The sequence below is a fragment of the Gracilinanus agilis genome, chromosome 4 (assembly GCF_016433145.1).
Source record: "Gracilinanus agilis isolate LMUSP501 chromosome 4, AgileGrace, whole genome shotgun sequence".
Taxonomy (NCBI): domain Eukaryota; kingdom Metazoa; phylum Chordata; class Mammalia; order Didelphimorphia; family Didelphidae; genus Gracilinanus; species Gracilinanus agilis.
This window is the reverse complement of record NC_058133.1, coordinates 171,290,765-171,310,170: the sequence shown is the minus strand read 5'-3', so window position 1 is coordinate 171,310,170 and position 19,406 is coordinate 171,290,765. Positions and strand designations below refer to the sequence as shown.

The following is a 19,406-nucleotide window of genomic DNA, read 5'->3' as shown; positions in this document are numbered from 1 at the left end:
TCACTGTTCCTAATTTTGCCCTTTGAGGACAACTAAATTAAAATTAATCCCTCTTCTTCCTGGTAGCCTTTCAAATACCTGAAGATGATTTTCATGTTCTGAAGTTTTCCCTAGATGAAGTGGAACTTCAGTTTGGGCCTTAATGTAGATGGGCAGTATTCACTGGGGAGCAAGTCAGAGCAAAGGAATCTTCAGAAGCAGATACAGGGATTTGGGGCACAAGAGGAAGGCAATTTTGTCTGGAGTAAAGTGTTTATGAAGAGAACATTATGAGATAAATTGAAACAGTAGGTTATATTCATATTGTGAGGTGCTTTGAATGACAGACTGAAGAGTTTTGACTATCCTCCAAGAAATTGGGAGCTCCTGAAGATTTTGAATAAGGGAGTGACACGATAGAAGTTCTTTTAGGAAACTGAAAGACTAGAGGAAGAGACCAAATATGAGACTACTTTAATTAATTAATTAAGGTGTATGCTGATGAACACTAGTGTAGGATAGTTAGGTCATGGGAATGAAAAGGAAGGAGCAAGAGTGAGATACACTATACAGGAAGAAGCAGCAGGGCCTAGGGACTACTTGTCTCAGAGGGAACGGAGCACTCAAAGATGGCAAGTTTTAATTTTAGGTTACTGGCACTAAAAGGATCCTTTTGACAGAAACAGGTATATCAAAAGAAGGAACCAGCTTGAGATAGATGATTTTAGCTTTAGATAATAACTTGAAGGTGCTGAGCCGGAATTCAAGGGTGGATGTCTTAATAGGTAGACAGAGAAATATGAGGAAAAATAATGAGAGCTATAGCCTATGGGAGGCAGTGACTCTAAAATAGGGAGAAGAAGAAAATAACATGGAGAATCTGCTCCAAAATAGTCAATAAATGACCATAACCTGAGGTGCAGTACTCCATGTTGCCCTGGTACCCAGTACATATAAGTTCTGTGCTGATTTCTAGACAAATTACTGAGACCTTTTCCTGGTCTTCCCTTTCTCTATGGTTTCACAGAAGATTTTAGTGAGGAAAAGATTAAGGTAAGCAAGATCAGGGGAGAGATTCAGATGACTAGAAGCAGCTTTCAGTCTGGAGGGAGTGAACTTTTCACAAACCAGATGCAAAGCTTTGCTCCTAAAATATTTTCTTCCTCTCTCATCAAAAAAATCTGTATCAAAACCAACTCCTTTTGCTGTTTAGTCGTGTCAAACCAACTACATGCTAGCCTAAACGTAAATGCCATTCTCTTTTCCTTGAGTCCTACTCCCACCTTATTTCCTGACTTCATTTTACTTCAATCTACATCAGTTCCATTTACATAATTCCTATGTTTTATTGTCCACATTTCCATGTGGGTCTTCCACATTTCTCCTGGGTCAATTGGGCTTACAATTTTTTTTAACCCTTTTTCTGTATTAGTAATAACTCTTAAGACAGAAAGGCAAATGGGATTAAGTGACTTGCCCAGAATCACAGCTTGGAAGTATCTGAGACAAGATTTGAACTCAGGTCCTCCCAACTCCAATCTTGGCACTCCATCCACTGAGCACTTACCTGCTCCTCCACATTACCAATTGACTTCATTGTCCTCATTTCCATGTGGTCTAATACATTTCTTCTTGGTCAGTTGGGTTTACAATTGATGTGAATTTTCTTGACTGCATTTATAAGAGTACCAGCTACAGAGTGAAAGGACCTGTATTCAATTCCTACCTCAGATACTTGACCATCTGGGTAACTTAATCTGTATGGGCCTCAATTTCCCCCCTTATAAAATGAGAATGCTTGGGCTACATCACCTCCAAAATCCGTTTCAGCTCTAGATCTATGATCCTTTATATCTTTTTGCAAGTAGGAATTGCTTCTTGCATTGTATTTGTATCCCCAGCACCTAGCTCAGAGCCTGGAATGTAGAAGGCATTTATTGAATACTTATCAATGAATAATAATTATAAAAATGATACAACTGATGTAATTTTTAACAGTGCATTACTTTAAGTATCCAGAACTCATATCTATTTTGCATGCGGACAGTTAAACTGTTTACTCTTTCCTTAAAGAAATGACCAGAGAGATTAAGATGAAGTTCTACAGAAAGATGATGCCATTAATATTCTTTCCCTATAAAATAACTAAGTTTGCACCTCTGTAGGGGAAGGAATGAAAGCCTGGAATTTTGAGTTATAATTTGCTGCTCAAGAGTTTAAGTGACTTCGGGTAATTTGTCTGGTGATTAAGTCTGCATCATTTGGCCACGTGGATTTTAAGGTCTAGGGGAGTTTGAATAATAGATTTATTTTTGTCGTGGCTTTTGTGTTTTCAGCCCTGAAGATTGCTGTGGTAGATATCTATCACTCCAGGTTAAAGGAGAGGCAGAGGCGGAAAAAGTAAGTTTACTCAACCGACTCTTGTCTTCTGACATTGAAATGTTGACTGCATGGGGCATGTCAGAGCTGTGTGGCTGATTACTCATTCTGTGACCTTGAGCAAGTCCCCATGCCTCAATTTTTCTGTCTGTCAAAAAGGGATGGTAATGCTTGTCCCATTTTTACTCCCTCCTTACCTCACAGGAATGTTATGATGACAAATGAGATGATGCAGATGTGCAGTTTTGATCTCCCAGGAAGAAAAGTATGAATTCGATTCGAGGGATTTTTGGCTTGCTAGGGTTGTTGTTGTTTTTGAATGCTCTCATTTACAACCAGTCACTCATATAAAGAACCTTTTATTCAAAAGAATTTCAGAGATACTGGATAATTTCTAGGCAGATTTCTGGGTATATCCCAGAATAATGGGTTGTGTTCTGTTAAACTCAAAATATAATCTTAAGGGTTAAGATTATTAGAGCCCAGTTTGGTCACAGAGACAAGCAGTGTAGCTGAAAGAGTACCAGGACTGGAGACCTTGGTTAGAGTCCTCGTTCTGCCCCTTTGCTAGCTCTATCACTGCTGGAAGTTACTTAATACCTCCCAGCCTCAGCCTTCTTATCTATAAAATGGGGAAATACTTGTCCTGGCTAGAGGGCAGAGATGATTTGGTTTTTAAGCCTTGTTTCCTAGTGCCTAGCACACAAAATATGTTTCATAAATATGCTTATTGATTGATGCTTTTGTACCAACTAAGACCTTGGACTTATTTGTCTTCTCTGGGCCCCAGCTTCTGTACCTCTGTACAATGGTGGATTTATGTTAGATGCTCTTATTTGTAAGGGGTGAATATGTGTCTGCCTATCTGTAAGGAAGAATTTTATTAGGGAGAGAGTGACTACAAGAGAGAGATGGTAGTCCCATGGCATTAACAAGGTATTTACTAGGGTTGGAGCACAGGAAACAATAATGAAGAAACAAAGCATAGTGCAGGAGTCCCTGAGCCTGAGTTGCCCTCCCCTTTAGGAACTTGTATGAGAAGTGTAGGTCTCATCCGCCCAGTGCCCCTGGTGGGAATGGAAGGCTCTCTGTGCTAGAAAGCTCTAAAATAAACAGCTACTCATTGTTCCTGAGAATACAAGCTTTTGTTCTGCCTGAAACACAATTAGGGACAAAGAGTAATAGAGACTGAGAATTAGAACTGAGGCTCAGATGTTGGTATTAGCCTCATTTAGCACTGACATTAATTAACCTCTGATGGTTCACTTACAGACTTAGTGCCCTACACAGTCCTGCTCCCTCCATTAAACAGGGATTACACAGTACTATGCTTTCTGGCTTTCTCCTCTTTACATTCTCACAAATTGTCCCATATAACCAGGTCTTAGGAACATAGATATAGAACAGAAGAGAAAAGGTTATCTGATCCCATCCACTTACTTGACAGAGGAGACCAAAGAGCCAAGACTTGCCCCAAGGACAAACTAAAGCACTAAGTATGAGTTCAAATTTGAACCCAGATCCAGTGCCCTTTCCATGATACCAGGCTGTCCTAAATAAGCACATGTTTCCCTCATCCCCACCTGTTGAAATCATTCAAGGCCTTTTAATATACTACCTGCTTATTCCCTGAAATTCACCTTTTCTTAGTTTAATTCATCTTGGTCTCTCCTTTGTCCTATCAAGTTCTATCTTGTATTATACTTGTTTATGTGTGTGCCATAAAGAAGCAAGTAGGTGGTATAGTGAAAGAGGACATCAGGCTTGAAATCAGGAAGACTCTTCTTCCTGCGTTCAAATTCAGCTTCAGACACTTATTAGATATGTGACTCTGGGCAAGTCATTTAACCGTTTTTGCTTCAGTTTCCTTACCTGTAAAATGAGCTGAAGAAGGAAATAGCAAACCACTCCAGTATTTTTGCCAAGAAACCCTCAAATTGGGTCATGAAGAGTCAGACACAACTGAAATGACACAATAACAATGTATATGCCATGCTTTCTTAGTAGAATGTAAGCTCCTTGAGAACAAGAATTGGGTCATAGTTTATCTTTGTATCCACAGTGCCTTGCTATATAGCAGGAAAGAAATAATGTTTATTGAATTGAATTGTAAAAAGTTGTGAGGCACCATATAAAAGAAATGTTTATAATACTCTTTTCATGATTAATCTGGTATACCCTCAATGAAGTAGGTGGTTTTCCCCAGCTGTCTCTTAGCATGGTATTCCTGACCTGCCTGTTCCCTTGTAAGCACAGGCATATGTCCTTTATCATATGAAGTACACTTCTACATTGAATCATTCATTTGACAAATATTTATTGAGCAACTACTCCATGTGAGGATAGGGAAAAAAAGTATAAGATAAAACAAACAATTATTAAATGCTTTATGTAGAACATTGTCCTGAAATTAGAGAAGATTCAGATCCTGTTCTTGCCCTCATGGAGCTGACAGTCTAGTAGAGAAGGTAAGGCTTGTCCACAAATGACTAGAATACATAATGAATAAATTCAGTTGAAAAGGTACAAAGTCTTGTGAGAGTGCAGGGAGGAGAGATCATTCCTAGATTTGGGAGGTGGGGCAGAAATCAAGGAAGACTTCTTAGAGGAAATGACTTTTCTGCTGGGTCTTGAAGGGTGGGTCAGATTTCTTCAGATGAGGATGGGGAAAAATATTCCAGGAGTATGGAGGCAGGCCAGGGTAAAAAATGTTCTTGGAGGGACAGTTAGATAGCACAGTGGAGAGAGCACCAGACCTGGAGTCAGGAGGATGTCAGTTCAAATCTGACCTCAGATATTTCCTAGCTCTGTGATCCTAGGCAAGCCACTTAACCACAAAAGGCCTAGCCTTTGCAGATCTTTTATCTTAGAACTGATACTAAGACAGAAAGTAAAGGTTTAAAAATATCTATCTATGGAGCAGTTGAGTTTAGAAGAGGCTTAAGAACCTTGCAAGTGAGTAGCTTCACTTTTTTGGGTCTCAGTTTACCTATTTATTCTTTACCTCCCTGATTTGACTCTTTAATCCGTGTATAGAAAGCATAAATTACATAAATTACTTCATATTTTTCGGATCAGCACTCTCTACTAGTGCATATCACAGCTGCTCTGTAAATAGTGTTATGAGGAAAATTAAGATTTAAGTATAAGTTAGCAGCCAGGTTGTCAGACCAAGCCTGCTAGGTCAGAAGGAGATTGGGTTGTCTCACTGCAGGGTCCTCTTCGGCTCCAGCGATATTCACAGCTTTCCAGGATCGACAGCAAATAATCCACAAAAGGGTAAAGTTAGGGAGCTGAATCAGTCTGGTATGTCTACCAACCAGAACTGGATTCACTGCTCCACCTGCTCTTTCCACGGACAGATAGCTTCAGCAGGAGATAATCACTTTTCTGAGCTCTTCACTTCAAGCAGCTAAGTTTGCATCAGCTACACCAGAGAGTTCTCTCAGAAAAAAGATCTCTTCACTTCACTGTTCCATGCTTGGAACTCTCCATCACTTGCCTGACAGACCTGACTTCTAACTTATACGTAAATCTTAATTTTCCTCATAACAGTTGTTAGTTTTCAAGAGTGGTGCTGAGTTGCAATGCTGATCCTCAGACAGTAGACATACAGCCCATAACTAGGCCTTTCCTTGAAGCTTTTAATCAACCAAACCAATCAACCCGTAAACATTTATTGTGCCTACTATGTGCCAGGTCTGGTAGGATCTGCCAAAATTCATAATGAATTGGGTGTAGTCTTTGAGAACTCAAGTAGGTTCCCTGGCTTCTCCATACTATGAGGAGGCATCAAACTAGGACTTAGGGGGAGAATTTTTTTTTTCTCTTCTTGGTAAGGAAACTATTTTTAACAAGGAAGATCAGCATTTACCTGCCCCTGTTTTTTGTGTGATGGGTCCCTTGAGCAGTCTGGTGAAGCTTATGGAAATTCTATATTTCAGTTAGAGACTAATGAAAATAAAGATGTAATCTTTTTTTCCTATTTAAGCTCCTGGAATGCTAAGTCTGTCTACTTGCCCCAAAAAGTTAATATCCTCTGTCTTAGAGAGTTGCCTAAGTCACTGAGGGTTAATTGACTCAAACCCAAACAATTAGACCTATTCTTTTTTTTAAAAAACCTTTACCTTTTTGTCCTAGAATTGATTCTAAATATCAGGTACTTAGGGTTAAGTGACTTGCCCAGGGTCACATAGCTAGGAAGTATCTGAGGCCAGATTTAAAACCAGGACCTCCCATCTCCAGGCCTGAATCTCTAGTTGAGATTGAGCCACCTAGTTGCCCCAACTAGCTCCATTCTTGACTGAGGCAAGCTCTCCATACATTTCCCTTCCTCTTTCTCTTAGTTGTAAGGGGTAAACGGGGTTTTGGTTGGGTGAATATTAAAAGGTTTGGTTGACAGTGGATTGAATAATTATCAATCCCCAATTAAAGAATAACCTCAAGTCAAAATAACTTTTATGGAAGTTTATTTAAAAATGAGAAGAGGAAGAGAAAATAAGAAAATCAGAGAGATGATAAGTTAGGATAAGTAATCTAACACACTAAGTAATTTCAACCCAGGCAGATCTAACTAGTCCTTAGTCAGAGGAGGCTCAGCCTTGAGCCCAGGACCGGAGGGCTGGAGATGAATGAAGCAGAAGCTTCAGTCACAGTGTCTTTTTCCTTTAGAGAAATCCAGGAAGATTTAGTCTTTACACTCACCATGTATAATTCCAAGGGAGAGATTATGAGTAGTCTCACCTAGTCCAAGGTCTCAGCCAGTGGTCCAAGCTCCTTCAGGTCCAAACCACGAACCAGAAGTAGGAAGAGGGAGAAGAGAGTGAGCCCTGGAAGTTCTTTCAATTTATCCAGGCCATTTCTTTCATCATTTCCTGTGCCTTCCTCCTAGTTTGTATGTCCAGTCACAATAGATGCTTTTCTTAGGACTGCCCCGAGAATAGTCAGTCAGTTCTGATTCAGTCACCCATTCTTGCACACATGAGTCACAGACCTCCCCACTTGAGAGTTAAGTGGAGTTGTTTACACTTTTGGTGATTAGATTTAAGAATGGGCAAGGTAGATTTAATCTCATTATCACATAGTGGAAGGTGAACTACATTTGTTGTCATGTATAAATATTGTGAAATTTTTTCATTCTAGGATTATACGAGACCATGGCTTAATCAATCTTAAAAAATTTCAGTGTAAGTACTATTAATATATTTATTTTAAAATATCTTCTAGAAAGAATAACTAGATTAAAACTAATCATGTACCCTCTCTGGTTTGGGACAAAGCAATTAATTTCTAAATTAAGAGAACATAAATCTGAATACTAATCGAAGAGTACTAGATCACTTTCTGAAAGTACATGATGAAATGTTTTGGGGCCACCTACTCAATAATAATAGCTCAAACTTGTTGACCTTTGAGTTATATACAGGTTCTATCAAAAGTCAACAGGAACTGATGCCCTGTCTTAATTGTATGTTTTGAAACAGAAGGGACTTAACACAAGGGAATGAAACTTTACAGCCTTTACATATAACCATCATGAACTCTGACTTGGAGTATCTAGATTTTCAGATTTTTGGAGTCAGAAGGGATGTCAACAGCCTCTGGTCCAAGTCATTCCCATCCTCCAGATCTTTACTGCAACACACCTAATAAGTGGTCATCTAGTCTTTTATGAAGATCTCCTCTGAGGAGGAACTCAGTATCTCCTAATGCAGCCTATTCTACTTCTAGATTATTCTGATTGTTAGGAGGTTTTTCCTGACATGAAATCTGCATTTTATTTCTTACAAGTTCCACATGTTGTTTCTTGTTTTACACTCTGGGACCAAAGCAGAACAAGTCTAATCTCTCATTCATATGATAGTCTTCTAAGTTCATGAAGATGGCTTTGATGATATCTTTCCTTAGCTTTTTCTTCTCAGAGGCTTAACACTCCCAGTACCTTTAGCCAATCCTTTTGTGGCATGCATTCTAGGCCACAGTATTGGCTTTTAGGGAGATGGGGGTGGGGGGGAAGAGGATGTCTGATAGCCAGGACAGATTAAAACTCATTACTATCTTTCTCTAGCAACAAAGTATATAATTTGTTCAGCTAAATAAGATGAAGATCTAATAATAGTCATTGGCTCAGTATTTACACTATAAATAACAAATCCACTCTTGGCACCTCTTGGGTTGTCACCCAGAAGTAACCTAACATTCACTTTGAAGGGACTATCTTCTAGTTGAAACTGATTTAATGATGTCCTTTGGGGTCAGGATAGTCAGTCAACCAGCATTTATTAAGTGCCTACTATGTGCCAGGAACAATGACAAGTTCTAAAGATACAATGAAATGCAAAAAACATGGTCCCTGCCCACAGAGAGCTCACAGTTCAGTGGGGAAGACATCATTCAAGCAGCTACATACAAACAATATATATCTATATTCTCTCTTTCCATATGTGTGTGTATGTATTTACATATATTTTATATATTATGTAGATGACAAATTGGAAATAATCAAGAGAGGGAAGGCATTGGCATGAAGGGGGATTGGAAAAGGCTTCTTACAGATGCTGGGATTTTAGCTGAAACTTGAAGGAAGCTGGGGAAGTTAGAATTACCCAGTATATTGCAGGGTTTGTCAGCCAAGCATATAAATCAGCTGTGTTTCGACCTTTACTCACCATAGAGATTGCTTGGTCATCTCTGTTTTGATTATCATTGAATGGGAAAATATTGCTCCAACTCTATTACTTCATTAGCAACAGCTTTATGCAATAAGCACATGGGAGTTTTATTGCTGCTAAAAGCCAGGATGTGAAGGACTCAGCTGCCAGGATACTGGGTACATAAGTTGACACATTTTTAGAGAAAGTCAGCTTTTAAGTTGCCATATAAAGTCAGCCTCCTTGGACAAAATCCAAAACAGACTGATCTTATGCCAAAAATACTCTCTCATACAGTGAGGTTCCAACAAATCAATAAGTTCTCCCTCTAGTTCTAGAGGATTCTTCCTTGTTAGCTTCTGGGCATTCCATTGGCCCATGGAGTTTTAACAGGAACAGAATGTCTTCTACTGGAGAATGATTTAATTTAAAGGGGGAATTTCCTCAATCTCAGGCAAAACCAGAGGATTCTTCCCAAATATATGATGTTTATTTCAGCAGTTGGGAAAACAAGTGACTGCAGGAGTGCCTAGAGAACAGTATTAGGTCTACCTGCTTCAATTTGCCCTTTCTCTCCCTCCTGATCCCCCCATTGTCCCCTTTCCCTACTGCTGCAGATACTTGGTGGAAAGAAGTGACTGCTGAGGCTATTGGCTTTGACTTTTTTTGGGTGTGACTTATCTGGTCAGCAGCAAAATGTCACTCTTAATAGTCGTAGCTTCCAAATTCCCTAGGTTTATTTGGGGTTCAAAATACCCTATGTACACAGTGAAGAACTGTGCCCCTTACCTGAGGGCAAGTGGAGAAAGATAATTTAACACCAGGAGTGTATGCGTCAGAGATAAGACAACAGATTTAACTTGGCTGTTGGATTTTCTGGAGAAGTAAACAAAGCAATGTATCTGGGTGGGTCCAGTGCAACATATAACATCAGAAAGTGTGACTCAAGATGCCAGGTGTTGCCCCTCAATTGTGTCTCCCGTTAGCTTTTGCAGATGCCCCTGATAAGGTAAGATAAGATATATGCAATTCCATGGGTGCTCCCTGGAGATTTTCTTGTGTGATAACACCACTGGGTGGTAATTATGCTGGCTATTCTCATTATAATTAATATTTTGCTTTCATAGCTTTTCCTGTTTGCTTCCTGGTCATGGGTGAATGTCACATGCAGTTTAAAACTATTCCCTTCCCTCAAATGAGATAATATTTGTAAAATGTTTAGCAAAGTCTCTGGCATTTAGGAAGTGATTAATAAATGATTTTTCCCATTCCTCCCCTTTCCTCTTGGGAAACAGAGATGGTCTACGAATCCTTTGCCTTCCATTGTGGTATCAATGGTCATGTCTTGTTATTTCTTGTAGTGATGGAGCGGCATTATCCCAAAGAAGTCCAAGATCTTTATGAGACAATGAGACGGTTCGCAAGGATTGTGGGACCAGTTGAGCATGACAAATTCATTGAAAGCTATGCATGTAGGGAAGCAATGAAATTCAATGTGTGTGTGTGTGTGTGTGTGTGTGTGTGTGTGTGCGCGCGCGCGCACATGCACATTCAAAGAAGAGGGGTGCTCTAGGTTGTGTTGTTAACATATATTTTTGTTTAAGAGATGACTTTCTGTCTTGTCTCTTCTATTATGATCCTGGAGATAAGTTTATGGCTCTAGAGGTGGAAGAAGAGTGGGTAACAAGAACTTTCTTTCTAAGTGATTTTTTTGGAGAATCACAAGGTGCTTTAGTGGCACTGGGATTTAGTGAGTCATATAGGTGGCATGACCAGTATTCTCTTCCCTTTATTTGAAGTTTTTGAGAGAACAGCTTCCCTCACTTGATTTCCTCCATTGACTAAAGCCCCAGGTAACCTAGGCAGTAAGAAGAAGTTTTTAAACCAGCACATTGTGTAGCTTCAGCTATGGCCTTTGTATATATGGCTACTGTGCTGCCTAGTATTACCAAGGAGAGCATTTTGGGAAGGCATCTTAATTTATCCAGTGCCTCATTCCTCAAATATTTGCATGAGAATTGTGTGAGTCTGTCTGAGCCAACTCTATGGCCCTATTTGGCTGTCTGTCCACGTGCAGTTTGTCCTGATGAGTGATCCTTCATTTCCTGCCCCAGCTTGTGCTGAACCCTATTCATGTATCACCCTAAGGAACTGGGCCCTCCCAACTGACAGAGCCTTTCCTTTGTCAGAACCCAATTTCTAAAACTCTTCCAAGCTCAGAGTGCCCCATTGCTTAACATCCCAGCCTGTGTAACCTGATCTCTCTGTTCAGAGCAGACAGAAACCTTGGGTTTGTGGAAAACAAACTGCTCTTTTGTCCCTTTATGAGAAAAGCTGCAAAGAAATACTATCTGAGGCCTTTGTACTTTCTATGCAGAAGGGACACATCAGCTAATCTCTAAGATAGACCTCATAGGTAAAAGAATTTGGTTGCCAGGGCCTGAAGTTTTCACAGAAGTGATTTTTTATTTTTTTTTTTATTTTTACAAAAGAGTTAGTTGAAGCCAGTTAGTTCTCAGGTCCTTGGAAGACAACAGGCCTGTAAGCATCTAGAACTAGAAAACTAGAAACTAGAAACAACTAGAAAATGTCTGTAATTTTTTTTTAAATCAGCTTCTGGTTGAAGCTGCCAACAGGGAGAAATTTTTAAATAACTCTCCCCAGAAATCTCCCCAGTTGGCCGCTGGTGCTATGATGTAGAATGACTCAAATTGTGGAAATGTTAATCAGTTTGTCACTTCTTATCTTTCTGTTGTTTGTCCTTCCTCATTCTTTTTTTTGGGGGGAGACAGTAGAATTTGAGCTTCGAAGAGAAATCAGGCGGCTTCAGGAGTACAGGACGGCAGGGATCACCAATTTTTGTAGTAAGTACACTCAGGTTGATTTATATGCCCCTCTATCAGAAGGTTTGATGTTGTTCAGCCCCCTGGGGCAGGTCTACTTTGTTTTCAATTGGTACAATTTGAATTCTTTTCCTTAACTTCCAGTGCAGCCTCATGCATTCAGAGGTTCTTAACCTTCCTTTGGGTCATGGATTCATTGGGCAGTCTGATAAAGCCTAAGGATACCTCCTAACGATACTGTCTTTTGAATACATAAAACAAAATACATAAGATTACAAAATAAACTAATTCTGTTGAAATGTGGTTATTTTTTTTAAAAAAAGTTCATGGACTTCAGGTTAAAGCTTCCTAATGCAGGCCTATACTTGAATAGTCATGTGTGTCTATCAGAGTGGAAGAAATATTGCCAGAGAAACAGAGATCTAGAGAGAGAGAGAGAGAGGAGAGAGTGAATCTTGAGCAGGGGTGCTTATCCTGGAGTCTGTGAACTTGCTTTTTCAGTATTTTGTTAACCCCTTCAATGAGGCATGTAGGTAGTGTGGTAGATAAGAATGCTGGGCTTGGAGTCAGGAAGCCCTGAGTTCAAATGCAACATCACGCACTAGCTATGTGACTTTGGAAAGTTACTTAACCCTGGTTTGCCTTAATTTCCTTATCTATATATCTATATCTATATAAAATGAGCTGGAGACAGAAATGACAAACCACTCCAATATCTTTGCCAGGGAAACCCCAAATGGGGTCATGAAGAGTCAGACCTAACTGAAATGATTGAACAACATTTCACTTTTACTGTTTCGTTTTTAATCCCATGCATTTTGTTTTATGCATTTAAAAACCTGATTTTGAGAAGGAGTCTTTAGGTTCACCAGACTTCCCTTAAACCAGAACACAAACAAGATCAAGAGCCTTACCAGGTCTATAGCCAGGGTTCTCTTTTCAGACCTGAGCCTATGCTTACTTGATTTTTTTTCTTACCTGACTTTTGATACTGGTTATCAGGTACTAGGTTCCAGCTTATATCTTCTTTGTTGCAGAAATGGAGAAGCTTGTCTTTCCCTTGTCACCAAGTTTTCACAAATTTGAGGTGCCTTCAGTTAAGTTTATTTGAAATAGGGGTTGGGCTACATTAGAAAAAAAACAAACACCTTTGGTTAGATCAGTGGTTCCCTTCCCCATTTCCTCCTTTTTCATCTCTAATAGTTGAAAGCTATCCCCACTTCCCACCTTCTACTCTGTTCTGCTGTAGCCCTGAAAGAATAGGTTCAGCCTTTGAGAATCTTTCCATATGAGAGGTTCTTGCCCCTCCTAGGTTTAAATAGGGTGAAAGGGAAAACACTTTGGCCATTTTCAAATAACCAGTGCTTTGGGAAAGTTGTATACTTTTCAACCAGTGTCAGAAAAAATGTTAGATTTTTCTCCAGATACTGAAAGTAGTTTTGTCAAAAGAAAGTGGCAACATAACCAGTGACTAGGGCTAGACAGAAGATCCAGGCAACACTGTTGAGCAGGTATGGGCTTCACGGTCTTGGCCTTTTCTTCAGGTGCCAGAGCCTATGATCATCTTAAGAAGACCCGAGAAGAAGAGCGTCTGAAGCGTACCATGTTGTCAGAGGTTCTTCAGTACATTCAGGACAGCAGCGCCTGCCAACAGTGGCTCCGTCGGCAAGCTGACATGTATGGCTGTAGTCCCTATGGCTATGGGAGGTCTAATGTCATAGGATTTAGGGCTCCATAAATGGAGGCATCATATGATCAAAGTCTAAGAACTGGAAGGGATCCGAGGGGCTATTTTGTCTCCAGCACCCTCATTTTATAGAGAAGGAAACTAAGGAACTTGCCCAGGGGTCAGATAGCTAGTTAGTCTAGGGTGGTATTATTTGAAACCACGTCTTTTGACTTCAAATCTAGTTTTTCTGTTGCCTCTTTTAGAGATCATCCTAACCCTCTCAGGAAGGCATAGGAAGATTCATCGACTTACCTAAGGTCACACAAATAGTAAATAGAGCCAACTCCCCTGACTCCAATTCCAGTGGTCTTCCCACTACACCATGCTAATTTTAACTCCTCAGCCCCCCAGGGCAGCTGCTCTGAGTGCTAATAACTGTGACCCTCCAGATGGGAGAAGAGAAACCCTAAGAATTTTCTCAAATTCTAAACAGTCTGGCTCCAGAACAGTGATTTATTCTCAGTTTGGGGAAATATGACTGTCCTCTCTAATCCTGCTTAGTCATTTTGATCCCATTAAAATGTATCAGTCCCTCCCAATCTCATTGAAGTCTTAGGACTTTAATTGGAAGATGGTGTCCCTGGCCTTCATGGTGATCTCAGAGCGTGTACAATCCCACCTAATCCAGGTCAATATTTCTACCAAGAGTTTTCCTGCTTAGTGGAAAAACTCAGTCTTGTGCCCCCTGAGAAATAGTGGACTCTGTTTCATTGGGTTTAAAGGACCTCCAGGGGCCGTTTCAATGACAGTTGACTTCTTTGTGATATAACATAAGTTCAAATTTTTCTTCTTCATTATAGTGATTCAGGCTTGTGTCCTTCAATTCCAATGGCTTCAAATTCAGGTAATTATGTCCCAATCTTGAATAACTATGAAAAGGAGACTGCCTGTCTGTCCTTAGGGTTACTTTTACATTTTGAGGGTAAGAGTGGCAGGGGTAGCATCAATTCAGTCTTTCTTCTGGGCTATGGCCAGAGTCTCTGTGTTCCAGTCTGACCCATGTGTCTAAACACTACCCTATCTCCTTGATTCTTGTCATCATAAAAGTACAGTTTCCTTCTCTTCCCCTCCCCCAGCTATGCAGAGACTGGAGAAGGAAGACCTCAAGGTGGGGGAGATTTTATTCTTCATGTGTAGTTAGTTTACTCATGGTTATTACCATGGTTATTACTACAGATTCTGAGGATTATCCCACCAAGATAAATAATAATAATAACTTGGAGGCCACTTTATGGGGGACAAAACACTTGCCATACATTATCTTTGTTAATCCTCATGACAGCTCTGGGGAGGTAGAGTGAAAATATTATCATTCCCATTCTGCAAACAAGGAAACAGGTTCAAAGAGGTTTTGTGACATGCTGAAGGTCATTCACCTGATAAATACCAGAGCCAGGACTAGAAGCCAGTTCTTCTGACTCCCAAGTCCAGTGCTCTAGCCATTACACCACACTGCCTCTTAATTGTAGGTGATACAGCCTACTTGCCAACCAAGAAGAATGTCCCTTGCCAGAAACCCAAGGGTGATGTAATACTTTGTAAATGTAGTGTGTGTGCATTTCTTGTCTTTTCCCTCTTCAGTATGGGACAGCCTGGAGAGTGAACCCAGCATACTTTATCAATGATGTCTGGTGATTACATCAGATATTAGTTAGGAGGTGGAAAATATGACAGTGCTTTATTTAAAACCTAAATTCTTTTCCCTTTTCCCCTTGGATACATGGAGTAGAGTAGTAGTTTTCTTAGTCAGCCAGGGCTGACCACTCCATGTCCTGCAGAGGGAATCAGGCACTGAGAAGTTCTACCCTAGGACTTATTGATGACTTTTGTTTCTGATGTTGCTAACATTTCCAAATATGTCCACTTCCCATTAAACCCTCCCTTGAGACAAAGAAAAACAATTAAGAAAAACCAATCAATGCAGTCACCACACCTGATAGCATATGCAACATCATATGTCCTTAGTCTCCTTCTGTCTCTCTTCAGAAAGGAGGGAAGTATGTTTCATCATCCATTCTCCCTAGACTAAATTGGGTCATTAAATCAACCAGAGTCTGGCTGCTTTTCAGGGTTGTCTTTATTTATATTGCTGCAGTAGGGCTCTCTTTGTTCTGCTTACTTCATTCTCCAACAGTTATTACAAGTCTTCTCATGATTCTCTGAATTCCTTAGTTTGTTATCCCTGACATTCATATTCACAGAACCATGCCTTATTGAGCCATTCCCCAGGCAGTGAGCCACCCACTTTGTTTCTGGTTTTTGCTACCATAAAGGGTACTGTTATAAATATATATACATACATACATACATACATACATACAATATTCATATAATAATGTTAATATATAATATTCACAATATATTAATATAGGTTCCACCCTAAGTTTTTCCAGTGTTTTGAAGGCTTGAATGAGAGTCTATTGTTATCTTCCTGACAATCATTATACATAGAGCCATATCTCTAGAGCTGGAAAGGACCTTGGAAGCCATCCGATCTCCAGCTCCTTCATTTTACAGATGAGGAAACTGAGGCTCAATTAGGCTAAGTGACAGGCCCTAAATCGCAAAGAGATCTTTCCAAGTCTCTCCTATTCAAGTGAACTGCTCAGGGATCATTCTATTGTTGGGAAAGAGAAATTTCTTTCTTTTTTTACCCCTGGCATATTGCTGGCATTTTTCCTCATCTATTTGTTGTACATGTTCCAGTATTCCTCTAAAAAATATCTTATGATCTTAGGTTAGTTGTGTCTCTTACCAGACTTTATACAGATTTTTTTTCTTCTTTTTTCTTTTTATAATACTAAAAAGGGAAAGATGAACACTGTAAGAAGTCACTTAACTAGTCAGATCTAGGCTGTTTATCTGTTAGCAACTAGAAAAAAAGAAAACTTAAGCAGAAAAATTCAGAAACACACATACCCCAGAATTGCTTAAAAAGAATGGACTGGCTAATTTGGACCTGAATCTTGAAGCATGGGTGCCCTAAATTTGACCTTAGTTTTTAAATTCTCCTTGATGGTTCCCTGAGGCTTCCTACTCTCTGCTATGCAGGCTTATGGAACACTTTTCCCTTTCACTCTCTGGATTGCCCTAAGTCCCCTCAAACCTGGTATCCTAGATTTTAGCCCTCTTTTAGTTGTTTCTCAGAAATTATTATCTCTCCTCCTGACTATGTTTGGTTAGGCCCTTTGGCTGGAGAGAGGCCCTTGTCCCCTCTGATTACAATATGGTCCATTTTCCAGCAGACTGATCTTTGATGATAGTTTCTTTGCTTCAGCTTGGTTCGCCAGTTGCCTAACTATTCAGAGGTTAAACAAACTCCTTATACCCTGCTTCCCCTATCCTCTTCTCTCCTTCTCTGCTCCTGAATGAAAACCCCAGACCTAGATGAAAAGCCTTAGGACAGCATTTTCCCCAGGGACCTGCTGTTCTGATTCCTTGCTCTGGTATTTGAGGTGACCCCAGGCTGTAACCTGTATCATAAGTGCCCCATTGTCTTCTGGGTGGATCTCTGGGGTAAACAGGGCAGGTCTAGAAAGGGCAGCTCTTCCCTCACATAGTAAACAAGAAAACCCAACAGTCTTCCTTTGATCTAAAGTCAAATAGTGCCTGGAAAATAACCCTTTTAGCCCTGTGTTGTTGACCAGGTAATTGGCAAGTGTTTGGTAGGGATACCAAAGTCTCCTTCAGGCTGACAGCTTGGAGTTGGCATCTGAAAATGACTGCTTCTTGGTCTCCCAGCCAGGTTAAGGAGACTGGGCTTCAATACTTTTGGTGGCAACAAAAAACTGGAAACTAAGAGGGTATTCATGAGCTGGGTAATGGCTAAACAAATCATGGTCTATGTAGCAGTAACAGACCTTACTGAGCCTTGAGAAATGATAAATAGGAAAAACTTGGAGTAAAGTAAGGAGAACGAGGAAAAGAAGATCCCTAGTGATTACAGCATCCATGCAGAGGGAAAGAACAGAAACCCAAATCTGATTCTGTTTAATTACATTGACTAGACTTGATCTAGGAGAAGAGAGGAGGAAGATGTTTGGGGGTAGTGATTAAGACCTGACTTTGGCATCAGGAAGATGTAGGTTTGAGTCTTAGCTTTGGTACAAACTGGCTGGGTGACCCTTGGCAAATTACTTACTCTCCCAGTATCCCCAGGGAGTAAGTTACCAAGCTGATACAGATCTGCATTGATAAAGGGAACTTGCTCACTGGCAGTTCTCTAAACTAGTGAAATCACAGGTCTTGTCCAGAAAAAAACAAAACTACATTTCTCTCCCCTCTTTTCAGAGGTGGGGGACCATGGATGTAGAATACTGCATAGATTGGCAGACTCTGTTGATAGGTTGGTTAGTTTTCCTAAACCATTTTCCCCCCTCTTATTTAATATTTACAAGGGATGACCTGCTAGGCAGGCATGGAGGAGATGGTGCTATTTGGAAATGAAAGTGGTGTGAAAACAAAAGATTTCAATAAATTCGTTTTAAAAATTACATATGGGGGTTTTCTGATTCCTTGGTAGAAGTTGCTGTAGTTAAACAGGTGACCAATCCAGACCTCAAGCATTTAAGTCCTAGAGCTGATTGCTTTGATTTTAGGATAGGGCCTAACAATGTTTAACTGGGATATTAGAATATGGGGAGTGGGAAAGCATCTTTTCCTCAAGTGGATACTTTTAAGTAGGAGACTATAGGGGCCTCACCTGGCTGCTCCATTTCCTTATTACCATGTGAGTTTCATGAAGTGTTTGTATGTGTGTTTGGGACTGGGACAGGGGGGTACCCAAGAGGGATGTAAATGTCTCAGTGCCATCTTTGGTTTTCTGGTTACTCTGCCAGAGTCCTTGTGTATAATACCTTTTTGTTCCTTGCTGACAAGAGACCCAAGAGTCTAGGCCCAACATTTTCTAGACAGGTACCAATATTTTCCTTGCCAGTGTGACTACATCATCTTCACCTTGTAGATTCTTTCATTTGCTTCAGAGCTCCATTCAATCATCACCTCCCACATAAAGCCATTTATTATCTCTCTAGCTACTAGAGTCATCCTTCAAAATCACCCTGTCTGTATTTTGTATGGACTCATGTGTATAGGCTCCATAAGAACAATGTTTCATTTTTGTCTGTCTCCCCAGCCCCTAGCACAGTGGCTGGAACTTAGTGGGTCTTTAATAAATGTTTGTTGATTGATTGGTTAATTTAGAATTAGAAAGGGCCTTGGATGTCATCTATTTCCACATCCTCATTTTATAGGCTTTTAGATTTACCCAAAGCTAGTAAATAGCAGAGCCACTTAGGATTTGAACCCATGCCATCTACCTCCAAATTTAACTTCCTTTTCATTGTACCTGTTGCCCCTAAAAAGTATTGCATGCACCCCTAAGCAAATTGCTGAGAGTGCTAAGTGTCTCTCTCTTTCTTTGACTGTAGGTAGACGGAGTGCACCTCCCTTGAATCTCACTGGCCTCCCCGGTACCGAGAAACTAAATGAGAAGGAAAAAGAGGTAACAAAAGGATCAGGGACCATAGGATTGGGGCTGGTTTCTCACTGAATTAACTTTTCCCAAAAGCCCATTGCAGGGTTTAGGCATAGCAGAGCCTTGGCCTGGCCAGGGAGAAGTGGGAGGCAGAAAGCTGTGTCAGGGCATTCTCAGTGTTTCTAAGCAAAGAACACATTTACATGCCTCTGAGACATCTTCCCTTTGTTGATATTTATGGGGGTAGAAGAAGGACACTCTTTTGTCCATTTTTTGGGTAACGTATGAAGAAAGCACTTTAACTGATTTCAAAAAACAAAAACAGAATACAATAAACAGAATTTACACAT

The 19,406-nt window shown here is 40.2% G+C and overlaps 1 protein-coding gene across 1 annotated transcript in view; it reads left to right on the top strand.

Annotated features, from left to right (window-relative positions):
- Positions 1 to 19,406, top strand: part of TADA2A (transcriptional adaptor 2A) — a 66,482-nt gene that overhangs the window by 44,380 nt on the left and 2,696 nt on the right. The window contains exons 8-15 of the mRNA XM_044672988.1: positions 2,316 to 2,379; positions 7,501 to 7,544; positions 10,370 to 10,480; positions 11,801 to 11,872; positions 13,396 to 13,528; positions 14,381 to 14,424; positions 15,050 to 15,103; positions 19,010 to 19,083. Of these exons, the coding sequence (XP_044528923.1) occupies positions 2,316 to 2,379; positions 7,501 to 7,544; positions 10,370 to 10,480; positions 11,801 to 11,872; positions 13,396 to 13,528; positions 14,381 to 14,424; positions 15,050 to 15,103; positions 19,010 to 19,083 (596 nt within the window). The remainder of the gene's footprint in view (positions 1 to 2,315; positions 2,380 to 7,500; positions 7,545 to 10,369; positions 10,481 to 11,800; positions 11,873 to 13,395; positions 13,529 to 14,380; positions 14,425 to 15,049; positions 15,104 to 19,009; positions 19,084 to 19,406) is intronic.